The 20,536-nt window shown below is 28.3% G+C and overlaps 2 protein-coding genes across 2 annotated transcripts in view; one reads left to right on the top strand and one right to left on the bottom strand.

The window, feature by feature from the left end:
- Positions 1-10,063, bottom strand: part of LOC126833856 (uncharacterized) — a 28,717-nt gene extending 18,654 nt beyond the window's left edge. The window contains exon 1 of the mRNA XM_050565417.1: positions 9,977-10,063. Coding sequence (XP_050421374.1) covers positions 9,977-10,063 — 87 coding nt within the window. The remainder of the gene's footprint in view (positions 1-9,976) is intronic.
- A 1,688-nt stretch (positions 10,064-11,751) lies between these two features.
- On the top strand, positions 11,752-15,160 carry LOC126833855 (uncharacterized). The gene is made up of 5 exons (XM_050565416.1): positions 11,752-11,823; positions 12,862-12,968; positions 13,051-13,168; positions 14,179-14,293; positions 15,120-15,160. Exons 1-5 carry the CDS (start codon positions 11,752-11,754, stop codon positions 15,158-15,160), a joined length of 453 nt encoding a protein of 150 aa, XP_050421373.1.
- Positions 15,161-20,536: the final 5,376 nt, after the last annotated feature.

Here is a 20,536-nt window from a genome sequence, read left to right as displayed (position 1 = left end):
AAAATGTTAATTTTACAAAATATCATTTAGAATAAACTTAAAGATAGATTTAAGTGAATATTAGCATTAAGGCCCATGGGAACGGAATAGATAACATGTTCAAAATTGTTAACCAAGACTCTTTGACATGTTGTAAGTGTAAATACTCTTAAATTATTAAGCTAGTATTAAAAAAATTGATTGTAAGTTATTTTTAAGAATTTTTAGGTTAGGATAGATTAGTTTTCATCTGAATACCCTATATTTACATGTTCAATGACATATTTTTAAATTAAATTAAAATTATTATTGTACGTTTGGTTCTTTACACAACATAGTAACAACTTTTTGTAATAAACTAGGTAACTAGGTAACTACTTTGTTTCTTATTTATCAAAATTTTAAACTCATACAGTTTTAAAATTAATTAAATAACCTTATTTTAATTAATTATTTTTTTTTTCTTACGGGGATTTATCATAATACAACTTATTTACAATTAACTTAAATAATACATTTAGTATACTTTCTTTGAGATAGATTAAAGTGGAAAATCAGACTAGGTTATGATAATCAAATAATATTTATCAACTTTTTTATTGTAATTTAAGCAACAAAATTGTATCTATTTTTTAATGTTTAAGCTAGTATTTAATATTTATATTGAGTTAATTTGTAATTTATTGTAAGTTATGTTTTATGTTAATCACATATTGCCCGTGATCCCAGTTTACTGTTGCACAATATAAATAAATATTTTAATTGTAAGTTATTTTTAGTTTGGGATAAGTCAGTTTTAATTAGTATAATGAATAATACCTAAAGTAATACAAATTAATTATTATTGAAATGTTCAGTTGTTTTTATTTACTTTGTGTTGAATGAAATGTTCTCTTATTATTTTTCCTAACTTTGAAACTGTACTAACTAGTTCTATAGATTTAAAATTAGTTTCTGATTATAATAATGATATTTTTCAATCATACATTTCTGTTAAACTAAGTACTTTTTATTTCAACTGGTGAAAGTACACTTACATAATTTTATTATATTCTATTACAGAAATATTTTATTGTACTATTGTAGTATGTTATTCTCAGATTAAAACGGAATAGTAAGCATTTTTTTTAACTATAAATGTAAACCATAATAAAATCATAACAAATAGGTAGTTCTAAAAAATGTTCTCTAAATTCTACAAACTATTTTTATTTTGTTTTTATACTTGTGTTTAATTAGTTAGATAATGTGTAGATGTTTTATTATTAAAAATAAATAGTTACACTAGTAAAACTTTTCAGTTAAACCGTCAACGTATAGCCATGCATCGAAACTAAAATAATGAATAATGTAAATTTGTATCTCAAATAAACTATAAAACAATAGGTAATTATTTCCCAAATTCTAATCGAATAAGGTAATAATATTTAATTAGTGTAGTATGAATAATGTCTGTAAAATCTCTACAATAAACACAACAACCAATAAATTGTATTTTATTATTTATTTATTACACATATTTTTTTTTCCTCATAAATGCATCAATGATTTATTTTGAAAATGTATAATTAGCGATTCACTCTAATGGAAAAAAAAAATACAAATTAAAATATGTTTAGAAAATGTTCTATTGTACAACCCCAATTACGCCAAAACATTAAAGTCTAAACAATATCTTTCTACTGATTATTAGACGTGATGACCGACGTACAACTTTAAAAAATTATCTTATGGTTTGTTCCTTTATTTATTATGGTGTTTGGTAGAGGCCATTTTTTATACAATCTATATAAAAGGTTAAACTGTGACTTGTAATTATTAGTTCAGTAATTAGGACTATTTCATTTATTTTTCGGACCTTCATTTTTATCATCCTTGTTATACTTTAGCATTTATATAAATTCCTTATTGAATTGGACGGTGTTCATGTAAAAGAGCGGTACCTATGGTCAACAAAACTGGCTACTATTCCGGAAACATAATTTGAATTAACTCTATTTATTTGATTTCATAATATCGTCATACGTTTTTTGAACTTGATATTTACATTTTAATATTTATTAGCGCTATAGAGTTTTAAGTGTCTCGTACTCTACTGCATTAAAAAAGACGGGTATAAGCTTATCTTATTACCAAACACACTTTATAATATTATTATGTCACCAATTGACACAACGTAAAGGTGATATGAAACATGAAAACCGCCAAAAATCACCAGCACCGTCTAATTATTGACAATTTTAAATGTACAATGATAATACAAAACAAAAAAAAAACGAAAATTGATAAAACATTTAAAAAATAACAATATTATTTACAAGAGGCATGATTTTGTTATTGCGCTATTTCACCTCACATTAGCCGGGTTAATACGACTTAACTGATGGTTAAAGTTATCTTCCAGTTATACTGTTTATGGAGTCCCAGTTAAGCTAACCGACAGATTTAACTCAGTACAGTTAAATTAACTGCTACTATTTCTATCAGTTAATAGATTAATCAACGGTTATAATCATTTGTGCAATTATTTTTCATAATAATATAGCTTGAAAAGTTACTCGTTTTTTAAATTTAAAATGAATTTCGAAAATGAAATATTGTTTTATGACGATGATGAAGAATTTTTAGAGTATTTAAATTATGAACGTAGGCCGTATGTCGTCCGTGAAAGGGTCGACCATTTTAATAAATGGGACGATCGTGATTTTAAAGAACGTTTTCGACTTTCAAAAGAGGCTGTTTTGGAAGTTTTACATATGATAAACCGTTCTATATCGTTAAACACAACCTGGTATGTACATAAATACTGTATTAGTAGTATATAACTTATTCGAAAAACTTGTGTAATTAACGGAATTTTTTTTCGGTATAACGATAGTGCAAAAATTGTTGTTAGCACTACGATTTTATGCTACCGGAAGTTTCCTTATTAGTGCAGGAGATGTTTTAGGAGTCAGCAAGTCTGCTGCGTGCATAATTGTGGAGGAAGTTAGTTTAGCCCTTGCGAGACTTCGATTTTTTTTTAACGCTTATTTTAAAAGCAGTTCTTTTTCAACCCAGTTAAAATTTGTCGACCTTTTTCTCTTTAACATCGTTCGTCAATTTATATCAATTAAAAACGTTTATCACTTAATAAATAATGATTAATTAACAAAATTTTAAATTTCGTTATTTAATTCATTATTGTTGTTTGACTGGAATAACAGATGATAACTGATAAGTAAAAAATCACTGATAAACAATTATTACAAGATAACATACTTTTTGCAGTATGACCACTTTTAAAATATATTTAATTCGCGACTAACCTCCGGTTAATTAACTGAACATCGACTCTCGATTGATAAACAGCGTACTTATTTAACCAGCGTTTTAATCGGCGGATTAAAGTAACCGGTGATTAGCTAACTGGCAGTTAATATTTCAATTGAAAAACCGGGCCTTAGGTAAATACTTTTGTTTCTGAATGGTTAAAAAATATTATGACGCTTATATATCGACGTTTCCAACGATAAAGGTCGTAACTCGATTTAAAAGATTTTTTGTTTTTTAAATTGATAAGTGAACACTTGTTTTCTGTATTTTTTTTTTATCGCTGAATTGCCCAGACTGGGAGAGGAACGCTTTCGCTTTGCTTCCCTCCCAGCCCTTGTTTTCTGTATTACCGGCAAAAAAGGTAGTAACTCAAATTGATCAAAGATTATTTTTAAAAATCGAGTTACGCCCTTTTTTGTTGGACATGTCGATATCTATGTTTGTATAGAAAGCAACGGCTGGAGGTAGATTGGTATGGGACGAGTATGGCGAAATAGCGTGTAGACTTTAGGCCAGTGCAATAATAAGGAAATGTTAATAAATTAAAATGATTTGTAAAACATGCCTTTTTTTGTCACGGGTTTGCTACTCATTGTAAACGCTTAACGGTAGAATAAATTAACTTAAATTTAATCTACTCTGTGACCGTACAAACGGCTTACATGCCCATCACACAATTGACTAAAGCAGAAGGGACACTCCTAATCTCGGTTACATATAATATTTTAGTTCGTCCTCTTATTTCTTATTATTCCTAACAGCAGTTAAGGAGCTGATAGCAAAATTTATCTATTCATTTTTATTGAGAATTTATCTTAAGCGTCTAAGCGAATTGACATCAAATATACTAGATCATAATAAAACAGAGCCAAAAAATACAAATTTGTAGAGTTATAGGTACCTATACTTGTGAGCAAGGTTCTGGCAACGGCTGAGTCACCTATACGATACTAGCGTATAAAAATAAACATTTTAGTAAAAAGACAAAACTACATAAATTGATAAATCCTATATAATCTATAACTCGTTCAGTTCATCTTAACACTTCGTGACGTCACACGTCTGGGCACATCAGGACTTTGATCAAACGTATGGGCGGACATCAGTGTTACCAGTATTGGGGAAATATAAAACTACGGTCCACTGTTTAGTGATACTGACAACAGTGGTCATTGTTACGAGTTAATCAAATATCAATAATATTTGTTTTAATTTTTTTTATGAAGACTGTATTACTCAATAGTTAATACAACCTCTACAAGAAATAATATGTTGACAGCATCTCTTCACTTACACTACTTTGCTGACCCCTAAAACTTTTAAACCGTAACGGTCGCCAGGTGTCAAGATGAACTAGATGAGTTATACAAGACCGCTGTGTCGGGAGCATATCTGCAACCTGATCTATTTTTCAAAATTATTAGTTTAAAAAATGTGGGATATTTCCCGTAAATTATTTCCAATGACAGCTATGCTGTAGGAATTTAAGTTTTAGTATACATCTAATATATATTTTACTTCACGTCAACACGTGGGTTAGGTGGGTATATTTATCGAACTAACATAGCATCCTTGAAAGCGATTTAAAAAAAAAAAATCATCTAAACATAGTTACGCATATTCTCTATTTTTGGCTATGGAAAGCCCTATATTTATATTACTCCGTGCCACGTAGTTTGTTTACCCTATACAAATTCACAGAATAAGTTATAATATGTTGGACGTTTCAGCATTCAGGAAGACTATGATCTGCGAGGTTACAAGGTCATAAATATATAGCTTGTTAGACATTCAATTAATCTATCAAATTGTCCTGTAACCTACTTTATTTGTTTGACTATAAACTAGTTAACTCCGTCCTCGTGTGCTGAAACTTGTTATGCCTCGGTCGTTTGTAGTAAAAATAATACTTGATCGGTCTTTTACTATTTAATCGTGGTCTGTTGTGTTAATCTTCTCGAATGCCAAAATCTGGTTTTACATTGAACGGAAAAACGTAACAAAAATGTATCATTTCGACATAATATATAAATAAAAAAATAGACAATAGTATTATTAAATGTTAAGAGGCCGTCATTCATTAAGGCGTTCGGTTTAGGCAATTTTTTGCAAAATATTAATTTAAAGATAACTTTCATAATATATAATTATCAGCCCAGTAATTTGGACTCTTTTTTTTAGTAGTTAGAATATTTGTCGGACTGACCTAGCATCCTTGACAGCGATTTAAAAAAAATTCTTCGAAACATAGCTACTTATATTCTCTATTTTTGGCTAAAAAATAATATTAGATAATTTTTTTACATATTCAAAATAATGAGAACTTTGTCTAGGTTCTCTCGTTAGCTTTTTTTGATACTATTAATCCAACATACAAATTATATATTTAAATGTTGAATTTTTAAAAAAAATTGTATGTGCTTGTATTTTAGGTAAAATTTAAGTTTTCTAAAAATAACGACAACAGAATCTAGTTAATGTTCTACTCTTATAAACGGTATCGACATTTTTTCATGACCATTTTGCTCAGACCTACACGTTTTTACTATTACTTATTTATAAAGGATATGACAAGACGTCCTCTCTAATGTTGTCGTGTTTTTATAGGATATGCTTTGACATGAAAATAATGGCTAAATATAATATGGCTGGGTCTTTTAAGAATTATTTAGCAGTTAGCACAGATACACGAAAGTGATTTTTAGGAACCTCCATATCTCCACATCTGATTTATTCTGTAGGTTTTCCCTTGGTTGGGTTTATATTTTATGATTATCTTACAATTCAAAATTAAAATGTTTTAAGCTGAATAATAGATACTGTTTTACATTTTATAACCATACCATACTAACTATTTTTTGTGTTCAGATATAATGCTGATTTAATGTTACGTTGGGCTTCACTCTTTAATAAATAGGAGGTCTCACAGCCTCTTAAGAATATATTATTTGGATAAAAATACATTTTTTGATATTTTTTTTAGATTTTTAAAACCATTTCTATAGGTTGTTTTTGTCAATTTCATATCAAAAGTTCAAATTCTTAATTTTTTTTTAAAACATATGAATATTACTAATGCCATGGACCCTACCAAATTAAAACATTATATATTTTCATTAAAAAAACTCACAAAACTATCATAAAAACTTTTTTTCAAGAATAAAAAAGGTACCCAACATAGTTAAAAATTTTTTAAACGGTAAAAAAAATAATAATAAGAATCTGCAAACCAAATAAAATATTGTAAACAAATTAAAAAAAATGTTATCATGAAACTTTATACTTTTTTTCCCATAGGTTGAATCATGTTGACCTTACATGCAAACGTTGATAGATAAAATTAGATTACATTTTAAGACAATATTTAAATGTTATCCATTAGTTTACATGATGATAAAGTAGCATAACCCAATTTGATACAATATGTATACAAATAATTTCAAAAACAATGTCCACTATTATATTTTTAGAAGAAGTCAATTATTTATAATAATAATAGTTGCTACATAATTTAATTTAACATCCGTAATTGTAGAAATAAATAGTTTATGCTGATATTTCAATAAAAATAAATAATTAGAGCTCTGATGTTTATGACTATGCATATTTGTTTAGCACAATCAGAAGTATACTTAAATATAACATAAATTCAATTAGTCTAGATTTAATCTTACTTACAAACTTATTTTGTATATATCTGAATTTTTTGAGCATTTATTTGCATATAATAATTATTTATAGATTTCATATTTGTAAGTAAAATATTAAAATTGGAGCTTTCTAATTATACAATTGTTGGTTGGTAATATTGAAAAAAAAAACATTTTTTAGATAATTTATTATAAAAAACAAACATAAGGTGGTATTTGTATATGATATACAGCCGACGCTGCGACAATGTAGGTAATTGTAGGTATTTTTTTTTGAGAGGGGGCAGTTATTCATAAGTCACCCCACTAAGAAAAAATACAGCCACTTTTGTTCACATTCAATGTTTAGTTTTTTTATATTTTATTAAAAATAAATAATTAGTTACAATTATTTTGATATTTTCAAATGCATATTATTGATGAATATTAATAATATTAATGAATATTATTATTGATGGCCATTAACATCTAAGCTATAAATTAATAAATATATCGTGGTAGAATATACTAATATTACAAATATGACGTGATAAGCATTTTTGTTTTTTAAAAATCCCAATTTGTAAACATTGTGATATGAATGATTTACAAGGACAATGATTCAAAATACATAAGTAATACATTCTAATAATTGATAAATAGGTACACGATGATCTTTTATTTGTTACATAAATTAACGTTTTAGAGTGACTTTGTTGGTATTAAAATTAACTCATTATGTAATAAAGTAACTTTTAACTAATCCATGCATTTTTGTAACTCGTGAATGTGAAGCTTTGGAAGATAATATAATGTATTAGTGCTAATAATTGGACTAAAAAGTACTTCATAATTTTTATGATACCGCTGTACAGTCAAAGTTTTTTTTTATAAATTAGTAGATTACGTTTAGAATTGTATGTTTTCAAGATGTTTTTTTTAATTTCTCAATATTTAATTTTTCAATTGAATACTTTATATAGATATACATAATACATTTAAGTTTTTCACAGCGATTTTATTTAGCCGTCCAATACCATGTATTAATAATTTTTAATATAGACAGGTTTAAAACGGTGTTGGGAATTTTTGTAATATTCGTATAGTATTAAGTATTCAGCGTGATAAGATTTGGATACATGTCCTGGAAAAGTTGGTGCGTCAATTGTAACCATGCGCGTTACTCGTGACCTCAGTCCCTTCACCCTTGGCATCAATAATCCACATGTATGCGCATTGCGCAAACAACCAACCATTTTGAGAGTACAAATATTACAGTGAATATCCACGGTGTTGAAGATGTATTCTCCTCACGTCTCTTTATAATGGCGTTTATTGATCGTAAGGTAGCGTTACCGGCCGCAAGACAGCGCTCGCTAGCTCGACGCGCCAAACAGCGGCCGTCGGATATTGTTGCACAGCGGCCGCCGTTTGGTATTGTTGCACAAACAGTAGAGGTATACATACGTGTTTAGGAGAACGCCGTCGTCTTTCATTCAACCTGTTCGCGGTTCCTGTCAACCGAATAGTCAACCGACTTTTTGGGATCTCTAGCAAATCTAATACACTCAAAGTACGTATGTATCAATATTCTCTATAGCTTTTTTAAACTCGGAATAAATTGTACGTCAACACACATATAACCGCGTAGTCAGAGCCTGATTTAGAATTTTTGAGGCCCCGGACAAAAGAAAAAAATCAGCCCATTATTATTGTAATATTAATAAAACTATTAAATAAAAGGATTAAATCTAGTAGGTGGGCCCCTGATCCGCATAGGCCCTGGACAAATACCCATAATGTCTTTGCGTAAATAAGGTCCTGCGCGTAGTGTCGACGGCTCTGCGCGGCGTCGCTCTTCGGTACGAGACGCTCGCGTTTATTGCTTACCGGCCGCGTCTGTTATATTGAGGTTTTCAAGAAAACACAAAAGCCGAATCGGCTCCGAGGTGTATACTTAAATATTTCCGTGTGTATTCATAACTTTTTGCGCTTAAATACATCACAATAAAATAATTTCGGAAATCAAGTAGTATACGCCGCCATTTGTAAAGTAAAAACCAGCACAGGAGGTTCTGGGCAGGCGCGGATTGTTGCAGGGAGGTATTAAACACTTACAAAATTACTAAATCAACTTTTGGCCGAAACTTAATGAGACGGGTCTTAAAAATTATCATTATAGCTCAAAGCAATAAAATCTCGATACAATAAATACTATCTATAGATGGTAAAATCTATTCAAATATTGTATCAATATTAATAAATCACTATATTGCTCTATTGTTTTTTAGTACACGATTGTTCCAGATTCTCTTATTTACGCACGCAAAGAAAAGCTAAGACTCATGCAGCTCATGAAGCTCATGTAGCTGATTTGTTTGCTAATATATTTTGGCTTCAGTTAATAGTTTGCCTTATGAATCCACAAGCTTATCACTTATTGACATACTCACAAAATAATTTAATTTTTTGTCCTCTAAAGTAGATTTTAATCAAAATGTAGTTCTCGACGCACTTAGTTGTTTAAGATAACTCGATGAAATAGGCCTTGATGGTATAGCTGTTTTTTTACTCTTATGTGTCGCAAAGTTTTCTATTGGTGCCTCTGTATTATTTTTAATAAATCACCCAAAGACGGTGCCGCTGAAAAAGGGATTGCAGTTCGTCGTTGTGTAGTTTTCTCCATTAATCTGTCTGAGCATTAAGTATGCCCCATATATTTTCCTGAGTACTTTTTTGTCAAACACTGCCATCCTATGTTCTTCGGTTTTTCTCAAAGACCATGTTTCTGCAGCATAAAGGGTAATTGGTCTTAATAAGGTTAAGTACATCCTGACTTTTAAGTTCTTAGAGATCGCTCTTGATCTAAAAATGTTTTCTAGTCCATAAAAACATCTATTTACTGATTGTAATTTCATCGATATTTCTGTTTTTATGTCATTATCTTGAGTTATAAACGACCCTAGGTATTTGAATTAGTCTACTATTTTAAACCTGTATTCTTCCACTTTAATGACTTCTTCTTGTACCTAATTCCCATTTTTCCGGCTAACCATCATGTACTCCGTTTTTTCTTCGTTAGTCTTAAGTCCTACTTTCTCAGCAGCCTTTATAAGTGATTTTCCCATTTGTATTACCATCTCTCTACTCCTTCCTAATATAGCAATATCATCCGCATACGCCAGGATATCAATTGTCAATCGACCTAGATCAGCCCCTTCACGTTAATTAATTTCCCTTACTATCTTCTCCAGCACTAAGTTAAACAATATCGGGGAAAGCGCATCCCATTGTCTTAGGCCTGTCGCTACTTCCACTAGATGTATTTGCTAGCTTTATTTTAATCTTTGTTCCATTTATACTTGCTTCTACAAGATTGGCTAGCTTTTTTGGAAACTTAAATTCTCTAACACTATTAATAAAGGTTGCTCTGTGGATCGAAAACAATATAGCCTGGTTAACTTCACGTGTTACATTGAACCTACCTGTAGCAAGTTAACGACCGTAGTTTCCTATGTACTCAATATATATATCTTACAGAATCCATATTGATAACATGGCTTTTAAGGCCTTGCGTGTATTAGGTTTTTTGTGCAGAGCAACACAACAAACTTCAATTCTGCTCGTTATGTTGGCTGTTGGTTAATGGCCTTGAGTTCTGATTTACTGTCGAATATCGTGCTATAGTTTAAAGCCTTCTTTACTATGCGTAGTCAAATCAGTTAAGCTTGCACAAAGACTGTTTTAGAATTTGTTGGTTTTTCCTAAAACTAGATCACTCGAAACGAAATTTGATAAAAACCCGGGCTTTTTTAAAAAAAAACCATACCCGAAGCCATGGGTTTTTCAGAATAAGACCTAAAAAACCAGAAACCCGTTTGATGTCTTATGAAATACTGCCTGGGTGGTTTAATAGAGTTTTATCGGAAAAAACCCATTAAAAACGTATTTTTAAAAACAAATTTCAATAATTTATGATTATTTTACTCTAATTATTACTAAAAAGTGACTTATAGTTTTGTGATTTATGTTGTGTACTTGTATAATATTATTAGTATTCGTATGCAATATTACTTATAAAAAGTTGTTTGGTTCACCTTGATTAAGAAATTCACTGATATTTAAGAGATATCTCAATGAAATTTGGAACTAACCAATAAAGAGTATAAGCATAACGTAATATCTCTATTATTTTTGATTATGTTTTGGTTAGTTTTAGCGTGCAGAAATTAAAGTTGAAAAGAATTCGTAGCTCATTTCTCTTGTATTTGAAGGAGAAAGTGAAAAACTCTCTTAACTATTAAAATACTAAAATTTCATAATCGAGACCATATTTAAGAAGAGCAATGCATTATCCCATGTTGCAGGGAAATGTATATTATATTTATTGAAATTTATTTAATTTTTACTGAAAACGCAGGTAATTTAAGCATACAAATCTTAAGAACTTGTTATTTTGTTTAACTTAAATTAAATAATTGCGCTTTTCGAGAAAGAACCGAACAAAAGTAGTTTCTATAATATGCAGAACATTTTATAATGCATTATTTCTACACATGAAAGAAAAACTAAAATTTAGATTCCTTCAGAATAGTTTTTATTATTAGTTCAAAAGGAATCTTTGTGGCAAGCTTATAGATAAAAATAACCGGTGGATCATTATGTTGGTCCAACTGATTAAAGAGTTAAGTAAATTCGTTTTCTAACGATAAATATACGTCTTGTTTTACTGAAAATTAGTAGATATAATATTAATTTATTTTTTTAGATGGAGGAACAAGCTTTTGCTTTCGAAAAACCTTCTACATTAGGCAATTGTTCAACAGAAATGAGATCTCCGGAAAGTCGTATCAGCAGTCCTGATCAAGAATGGAAAGAAGAATTGCTCAACAACTACATTGTCTGTATTATAAAATATAATAGTATATAGATTTTATGATGGCTTTAGAGTAGGGTCAGGGCCGGCGTGAGGGTAAGGCGAGTAGACGGTCGCGTAGGGCGCCATTCTTAGGGGGGCGCCGAAATTGCTTTTTAAAATTTTACACATTTTTTTTGTTGTATGAAAAAGGCACCAGTTGGCATTTTGGCGTGAGGCGTCATTTAGCCTTGCGCCGGCCCTGAGTAGGGTAGATTGAATTCATATCAAGTTGGTAAATTCTATAATATATAACTAATATCCAATCATTTTAAAGGGTCTAGGCTTAAACACCCAAAAAACAATTGGAAAACTTATAATATATCTACTTTTTTATTATAATGTCAACTATTAAACTGAGCAGATCATTGGAAACGAGTTATAATAGTAAAAATAAGACAGTAATCACTTTTTCGGCCAAACCCTTACGTGTTTAAAGTTACTCTTAAGCCTTCAAAATATATTATACATATGTACCGGGTGATTCTATTAAAGCCTTAAATTTGTTTTATGCTATATAACAAAATTAGACAATATTCAATTTTTTTAGTATTTTCTAGAGCATTATCATCTTTTGAATTTTGAAAGGTAGTGTATATATTTTATGAACTTTTTTAATTGAGAATAGTGTACTAAAAATGTTGACTGGTCAATAACCAGTTTTAAATAAATAGTTTTAAATTTAGGACAGGACGAAGGGTGGAGAGTAGAGTTATTTTTATCTGCGAGCGTTTCTCAACCGCAATCCACCTCTCGTCCTAAATTTTAAACCTAAATAACTTGAAAAATAATTATTCAAAACTGGCTATCGACCAGTCAATTTTTTCAGTAAATTATTCTTAGTTTAAAAATTCAATTAAATATATAAATTACCATTTAAGTTTCAAAAGTTGTTAAAGCTCTATCAAATAATAAACAAGATACAAATTTAAATATTGTCCAATAATATTATATATAAAAATATTTAGTGTACAAATAAACATAATATTATCGTATTATAATTATAGTTATATTTTTATTTAGCAACGTGTTTTTGGTGGTAGTATTTGGGAATTACTCGAAGAAAATTGTCGACAGCTTAATTTCAGCGTTATCGTGGAAAACCCCAGATTGAAACCATCTAACGAAATGTAATTGATTAATAACTTAATTTTGATTAATTATTCTTAAGAATTATTATGTTAACATTAATATTTTCATGGGGTATTTCAGATGTATGAATGACTTGATTTATCTACTTGACTATGACAAAGAAGACGTCGGTAATGTCAATGTCCATTTTGAAATACGTAGTGAATACCACGGGGTAATTATAACTAAATTACAATATGCTTACAAAATAAAAAAGTGTTGATATTTTAAATTATACAATGAATGATTAAAATACAGCTCTGATGACGCAAATTTGTGTTTTTTTTTTGTAAAATCTAATTGTTTTATTATAACTTAATTTTAAAGCTATTCAACTAATACGGTATCCGAGTATAAAATATGTAAGTAATTTGCCGATAATAAACGAATTAGCTGTAGCTTTTCATTTGAATATTAATCTTTTTCTGTCTTGCCTTTTTTGTCAAAGTTATTTCATATCACTTGTCATGTAAACCAGTATACCACATTATGCTCAATAGACACATAGCAATTAAAAAAATGAAATTTAGAAAACTAGACCTACAATTTTATAATTACTTTGTTTATATAATATGCCGACTGCCTATTTTTTCGCATGCACAAAAGCAACAACAGGCGCTTTTAATATATTAAATATATTAATATACCGAATACTATATATTTTAACAGGTATAAGAAAAAAATCATTACTGAAATAAAATAACATGCACATTTATTTTATTAAAATAAAAATCAATATTAGTTAATAAAAAATAAGTAGAATGGCTATTATTATTAAGTAAATTATTTAACTGTGTAAATAAACTGTTATTTTAGAATATTTCAATGACGATCCAATACAATCTCAAAAGAACTCCGTCATCCAGGATTCCTATTAGATATGGTTATAAGACGGAACATGATTTTATAATGTTTTTGTTGGATTTTAACGTTCCGATTGCATCTATAGAACGGCCGGTACCGCAAAATGAATACACAGATACTATACAATTTTTAAACGATCTGGAAGAATTTCAAATAAAACAGTTTGAGGAAAATTTATCGAACAAGCGAGTAAGTGTTTTCGAATGATTGTTAGTTAATTTGTATTGTTGTGTAACTGTTTACACAATTTAGATTTACATTATACATTGTTTTTTATTAATTCAATTTCGCCATAGTTAATATTTTACCTTTTAATTTTCAATAACAATTTAATCTGGAATCAAGAAAAAGAATATAGAAAGTCTAATTGCCAGTGGAATAAAATTCTGGAAAATGGGTAATGGGAAAAAAGCCGAGATTTACATGGAATTAGTTACAGAGATAGATAAGTCAAATACAAGTGAATGGCAACGTTTAGGCATTTTCCACGCTGAAAATAAAAAAGTATTGCTTTCTTTAATTAGTTCATGGAAAACTGAATAGTATCTTAAATACTTATTTATATATATTATATCATTTTTAGATTACATGTACTATAGAGAATTTTAACGAGTCTTTAAAATTACAACCTAACAACCAGAGTGTTATACGTTGCTTGGCTCTTTGTCATTTGAGTAACAATGATTTAGTGGAAACGTATCGAATGTTCATGGTAAATCAATTATTATACTTAATCTTTTTAGTAATTTATGTGATTTTTTTAGGGTTTTTAGGATTTGCGGAAATCGGTTACCAATAAATGACCTTTAATAAATGTGATGTTCTTGAAACCATTTTTTGTTCAAGTCATACGCTTATACCTTTCACTTATAGTCCATCTCAATATTCGATGATTTTTTAGAGGATAATTCCAGCGACCAATTGCATCACAAGCACATCCAAAGCATGTGTATAATAGACACGTTTATAATTCTTTCTGATCTATTACTTCCACCATATTAATATTCCAGACTTCAAAAATTGTGCTTTTAATTTTTTATCTCAAAGATTCGATCCTCTCGCTGTACTAATGGCGTTCTACTTAATCTGTGACTCTAAGTTGGCCTTCCGCACTACATACGTGTCCGACCAACCTAGCCGTTGGCTCTTGAGCAAACCCATAACTACCATATTATAATTTGGGTCTATAAATTGATCTTATTCCATATCCAATTTCGTCTTTGTTCATATAGTCTTTGTAAAAGGGTTTTTTCGAATATTGCTATTTTATTTTCTATCGATTTTAGGAGTTGTTGAAAAGAAATCCAAAATACAAAGATATTGTTGATTCAACTCCCTTACCAGATGAAAAAAAAATCGATAAAAATTTACTTATAAAGTAAGCATGTATTTTTTAAATAAATACATATGCAAGTATATGAAATTACATACTCATAAGAATTCTCTCCTACCTAAAAAAATGAAAATGTCGTGCTTGGGTAGAACCGGGCTCTAGAACAAGGAATACTCTGCAACTATTTGTATATTATAATTAACTTTTAGGCAATTGAATCAACCCATCAAGGACATGTATACGGATGCTATTCAGCGAAATGAAGAATTGGAAAAAAATGACGTGGACGTTTATTTTAACTTTGGAATTTTTCATTACATTAATAATGATTACGATGAAGCCATTGTTTGTTTTGATGACGCACTCAAAATTGATCCCAAAGTAATTTACCACAGTTATTACTTATTGAAGTTGAGGGAAGCGCCTCCTCCTTTTTACTGTCACCAAATTAAACAATCGCAGGTTTTTTTTTTTAAAACTACAAAAGTACTTTTCTTTCTGTTTTTTTTAAAACATCATATTTTAAAGTAAATTTAACATTAAATTGCATACTATGTCTTGATAACCAAATCTTAGATTTTATTTTTATTCTACGATAGTCAAAATTTGATTTTAATCATTTTTCAGAATGTTTTCATATGGAGTAGTCTTGGAGCAGCGTTTGCAAAACTTCGAAAATATGAAAAGTCTACAGAAGCATATCGTGAGGCAATAAGATTAAATCCCGGGTTTGTAAAAGCTCGTTATAACCTGGGTCATCTATGTATTTATTTTGGATTTTACAGGTATTGCACATTAGTCTAAACTACGTACTACTATCCAATAAAATTTATGCTAATTAATAATTATTATTTTAGAGAAGCAACAGATCATTTTATAATAGCTTTAAACTACCAAGAAGTGGTTAAGAATAATACTGCACAAAGAAACGCTTTATGGGAAAATATTTGGATATCACTAAAACTAGCTGTATCTGTCTTTAAGAGACCGGATCTTTCAAATGCAGTGGAAATTAGGTAAACCAATTTCCAATTATTTTTATAATGTTTAATATTGACATGAAGCTTTCAAACAGAAAATTCAATTATTTTTACGATTAATCGTTTCATATTCTTAATGGGATCGGGAGTTTACTGTTTTTGTACAGTTTAGTACAGAATTTTGTCAGATTACAAATTTATTCATTTGTAAAAACATACAAGTTTGTTGGTTTAATAGGGTTTTGAAGACCGTTGTTTTGTGGTAGAAAAATTACGTTTTCAACAAAAACAATTCCAAAAATGATTAACTTAATAATCTTCGAATGTATCTATAACGTCTTTGAATTTTTGCTGACGTTTCGGACGTTTTGTAGGGTCCATACTTTAACTGGCTGCTTCATTTTTTCCTACAAGCTACTTCTATTGTTTGTCATTTATCAGTTAGTTTAATTTGTTTGTTTCTTTTACTTCCGATGAATAATTTGTTTCCACGTACTACTAAATTTCCAACCGCAACTTCTCTATTGATATTTTGTGTGAATTTGTTAAATTATAATGCTTCTTTAAACACCCTCTTTCCAAAGTAAGCTTTATTGTTTAGTAATTTTATCTTGTCAAACTTTATGTTATATCCGTTTTGTCGTGTTTCCGTCACCCCTTGTATGTATGACAACAATAATAGCTATTTTTGGTCAACAAAAATCAAGTACACGGATCTAAGGATTATTAAGTTAGTAATAAAACCCATAAAAAACGTTAAACGTTCGATTTATTTTGTTGAATTTAAATAATCTTTAAGCTTCGATGCGGAGCTGGGAATTTTTTTTTAATGTAAAAATTACACAATAGAAAACTTAGTGATGAGGCTTACGAACACAACGAATATTTATTGAACTAAAGTCAGATCATTGTAAGTTGTAAACATTTTATAAGACGTTTTTTGTCTAAGAATATCACAAAACAGTTATAGTATACAGCCCTGCACTTCACTATAGTTTTTTTACCTATACACTATAGATTTATTATAAAAATACTCTAGTTAAGGTTCACAACATTTAGTTAAGGAGTGTTATACACAACGCAGAGTCATAGGCGGAACTAGGGTTTCCCATTACAGTGAGCCTACAATACTACTAAAAATGGTAAAAACATGTCGGTGTCCACTTATAAAACTACATCTGGTAATACTTTGGTCTCAGTCATGTAAAAAAAAAATCGTCTTTTTACATAAATAATTATTTGAAATTAACTTAAATATTGAATTTTTTTGACACAGGGATATGGAATTTTTAAATTATGAATTTCTCCAGATCAGAGGAGCAGAAGACTACGAAACGAATAATACTGACTACATAATAAAATATTTGACAAAACAATAGATTATTAGGTATTTATTACCTATTATTATTATTATTATTGCGATTTCTTGTTAGATTTCTAGTATTTGACAATTTGTAAGTTAGCTCTTAGGCTATTTAAATTTTGAGGATAACATTTTTTCTTAAAACTAAATTAAAATAATCATGATTAGATTATGCATATTGTGTACATATTTAATGCCTCAGCTTGCATATTTAGCAGCCTATATTATATAAACACCTTTAAAAACATATTACGTATTTCATTGTACCTACCTTATATAAATATATATATATATATACATTAATCATTATACACATATATATATATATATCACCAATATTATATAAAATATTTAACGTATATTATGCACTTTTTTTGATAATTTGTATTATAATTATTACATGGTATGAATTAAAAAAAATTATCAGACATTAAATGTTATAAACTTATAGATAATAAGTAGTATAAAATTGTTGTTTTTATTTTGATAGATTGCTAGTGTTTGTCAATTTGTATGTTAGCAGTTTGGCTAGGTATTTAACTTTTAAGGACATAGCTAATTTTTCTTTAAAATTAATAAAAATACTTTTGATTGGATCATGTATAATGTATACACCTTTTATGCATTAGTTTGTATATTTAGCATCCTATGATATAACACTTTGAATAACATATTATGTATTTTGTTATACTTTATATATCGATATAAATTATACACATACATCACCTATATTATATAAAACATTCATTGTATATTATGCATTTTCTTCGATAATTATTATTGTAATAACTTAGTATGAATAAAAAAAAATAGATTAGACCCTAATGTTATAAACACATAGATATTAGGTAGTATAAAACTATTGTTTTTATTTTGTTAGATTATTAGCGTTTGTCAATTTGTAAGTTATCAGTTTGTCTAGGTATTTAACTTTTAAGGACATAGCTAATTTTTCTTTAAAATTAATAAAAATACTTTTGATTGGATCATGTATAATGTATACGCATTTTATGCATTAGTTTGTATTTTTAGCATCCTATTATAACACTATTACACTATTACACTTTGTATAACATATCGCACCCCTAGAAAACAAACGGCAGAACTCACAAAGTGTTATTCTTGGGAAAATGGAATTAAAGGTTTTAGGAGGTAACTGACTTAAATGACACCTGGAAAGGCATTTAAAGCTAACTAGTGGTTAATAAATATGGTAGGAATAAACTGATTAGTGCAAATAGTAAACATCTTTCTGGCGCTGCCAGTAGTAAAGCCAACTCAAAATCGACATATTTTGATTAACTCTGTTTGTATTAAAAGGGTGCGATATTATGTACTTTATTATACCTTATATATTTATATAAATTATACACATATATTGCCTATATTATTTAAAGTATTTATTGTATATTATGCACTTTTTTCGGTAATTTATAATATAATTACTTAGTATGAATTAATAAAACTACCCTTTTCAATTATTTAAAACAATTATATTACATACCAAATGTTATAATATATATATTAGTCAGGATAAAATGTTTGTTTTTATTTGGTTGTTGGAAGAGTTTTGCAATTAAATTTAATAATTGGTAAATATAATTACCTTTAAAATGTTGTACTCTTATAAGCTTTTCTTTTGTATTGATGAATGAAAATGTATTATTTGTATTATATATTATGACAATTTATAAATCAACAACAACTCATAACGATATAAAATTCTGGCAACATTCGTCTGAATAAATTTTAAAATTATTGAACTTGACCTGACAAATAATAGTTTTTAAAAAAATTAATAACTACTATTAATAATATTTTTATCATATTTTAGAAATATATCAATTACTTAAATTTTCCATTAAACATTTCAAAAAACGAAAACAAGTTCTTTCTTGTGTTTTTAGGCAAAGAAAAGTTTCAAAATAAACAGTAAATAAAATAAGAACATAAATTCAAATACTAACTATTTTTAATTATAATTTTATTAAATTCGTCCAGTGTACATTTATTGTACAAATGACATGATATCAATATATTCATTTTGAAAAAAGTGATTAATTAAAAAACATTAAATATTTATTTATTTAACATAACAACTGTAGTATTTAATGAATTAAATACAGTCAAATAATCTAAACATTTTGAACTCTGAAGAGTTTTAAGACAAGAAAATTAACTGGGTGATTATGATGTAGACTAGTATCATGACTATGTAGGATCATAATAGTTATGTACCTACTACTTTAGCTAAAGGGACAAGATAGGTAAATAGCTAAAGGGCAAAGATAATGTAATAGGTATCTAGTATAGGTGATAACTTTTTGTGATCATTTAAATTTTCTTAATGTGATTGATTATATTATAGATATGTAGTAAAAATAATTGTCGAAAACTTGAACGTGAAAACTGGCAGCCAAAGAGTAGTTAAAATAGAACTGACATAATGAACAATTTTTTTTAAACATTATATTGTAAATTTTCGAGTTTTCGGTGAGTTTATTTGGAAGTTACAAACTAATACACATAGAACGAAAAAGTGTAATATACATAAATCATACAACTATGTAATAAGGTACTATTTATGTATATTTTTAACTAACTGATACTCAAAATTTTAACGGTTATTATTTTATATATAAACACAAAACACAGAAAATATTATCCCAGTTTATTTTTCAATTCATAGTATTGTATAGGATTCATGTTTCGTTTTCAAGTAACTTCATAGAGTTGAGATAGTTAACCAAATAATCCCTCTTAACAAAAAGCTCTATCTAACAACTCTTTTTTTTTTTACTTAAAAACTTACTTACTTTTTTAATTTAAAATAGTACTTAATTTGATCTAAATAACATCAGCGATCTACCGATTGTAAAATCATAATAAGAAAAAGTATTTTTTTTTAATATTAGCGTTTATTATTAGTTAGCATACGTTTTGTTGTGATTTGAAAATTTAATAATTAAAATGTTTTTCAATAAAAAAATCTAATAATTTAAGCGGTTTATGCAATAGCAGTAACAG

The sequence above is a fragment of the Adelges cooleyi genome, unplaced genomic scaffold (assembly GCF_023614345.1).
Source record: "Adelges cooleyi isolate 19-005CV unplaced genomic scaffold, UGA_ACOO_1.1 ACOO_flye_CR_arks_rails_tigmint_CR_PRNA_2, whole genome shotgun sequence".
Taxonomy (NCBI): Eukaryota; Metazoa; Arthropoda; class Insecta; order Hemiptera; family Adelgidae; genus Adelges; species Adelges cooleyi.
This window is presented reverse-complemented; position numbering and strand designations above follow the sequence as displayed.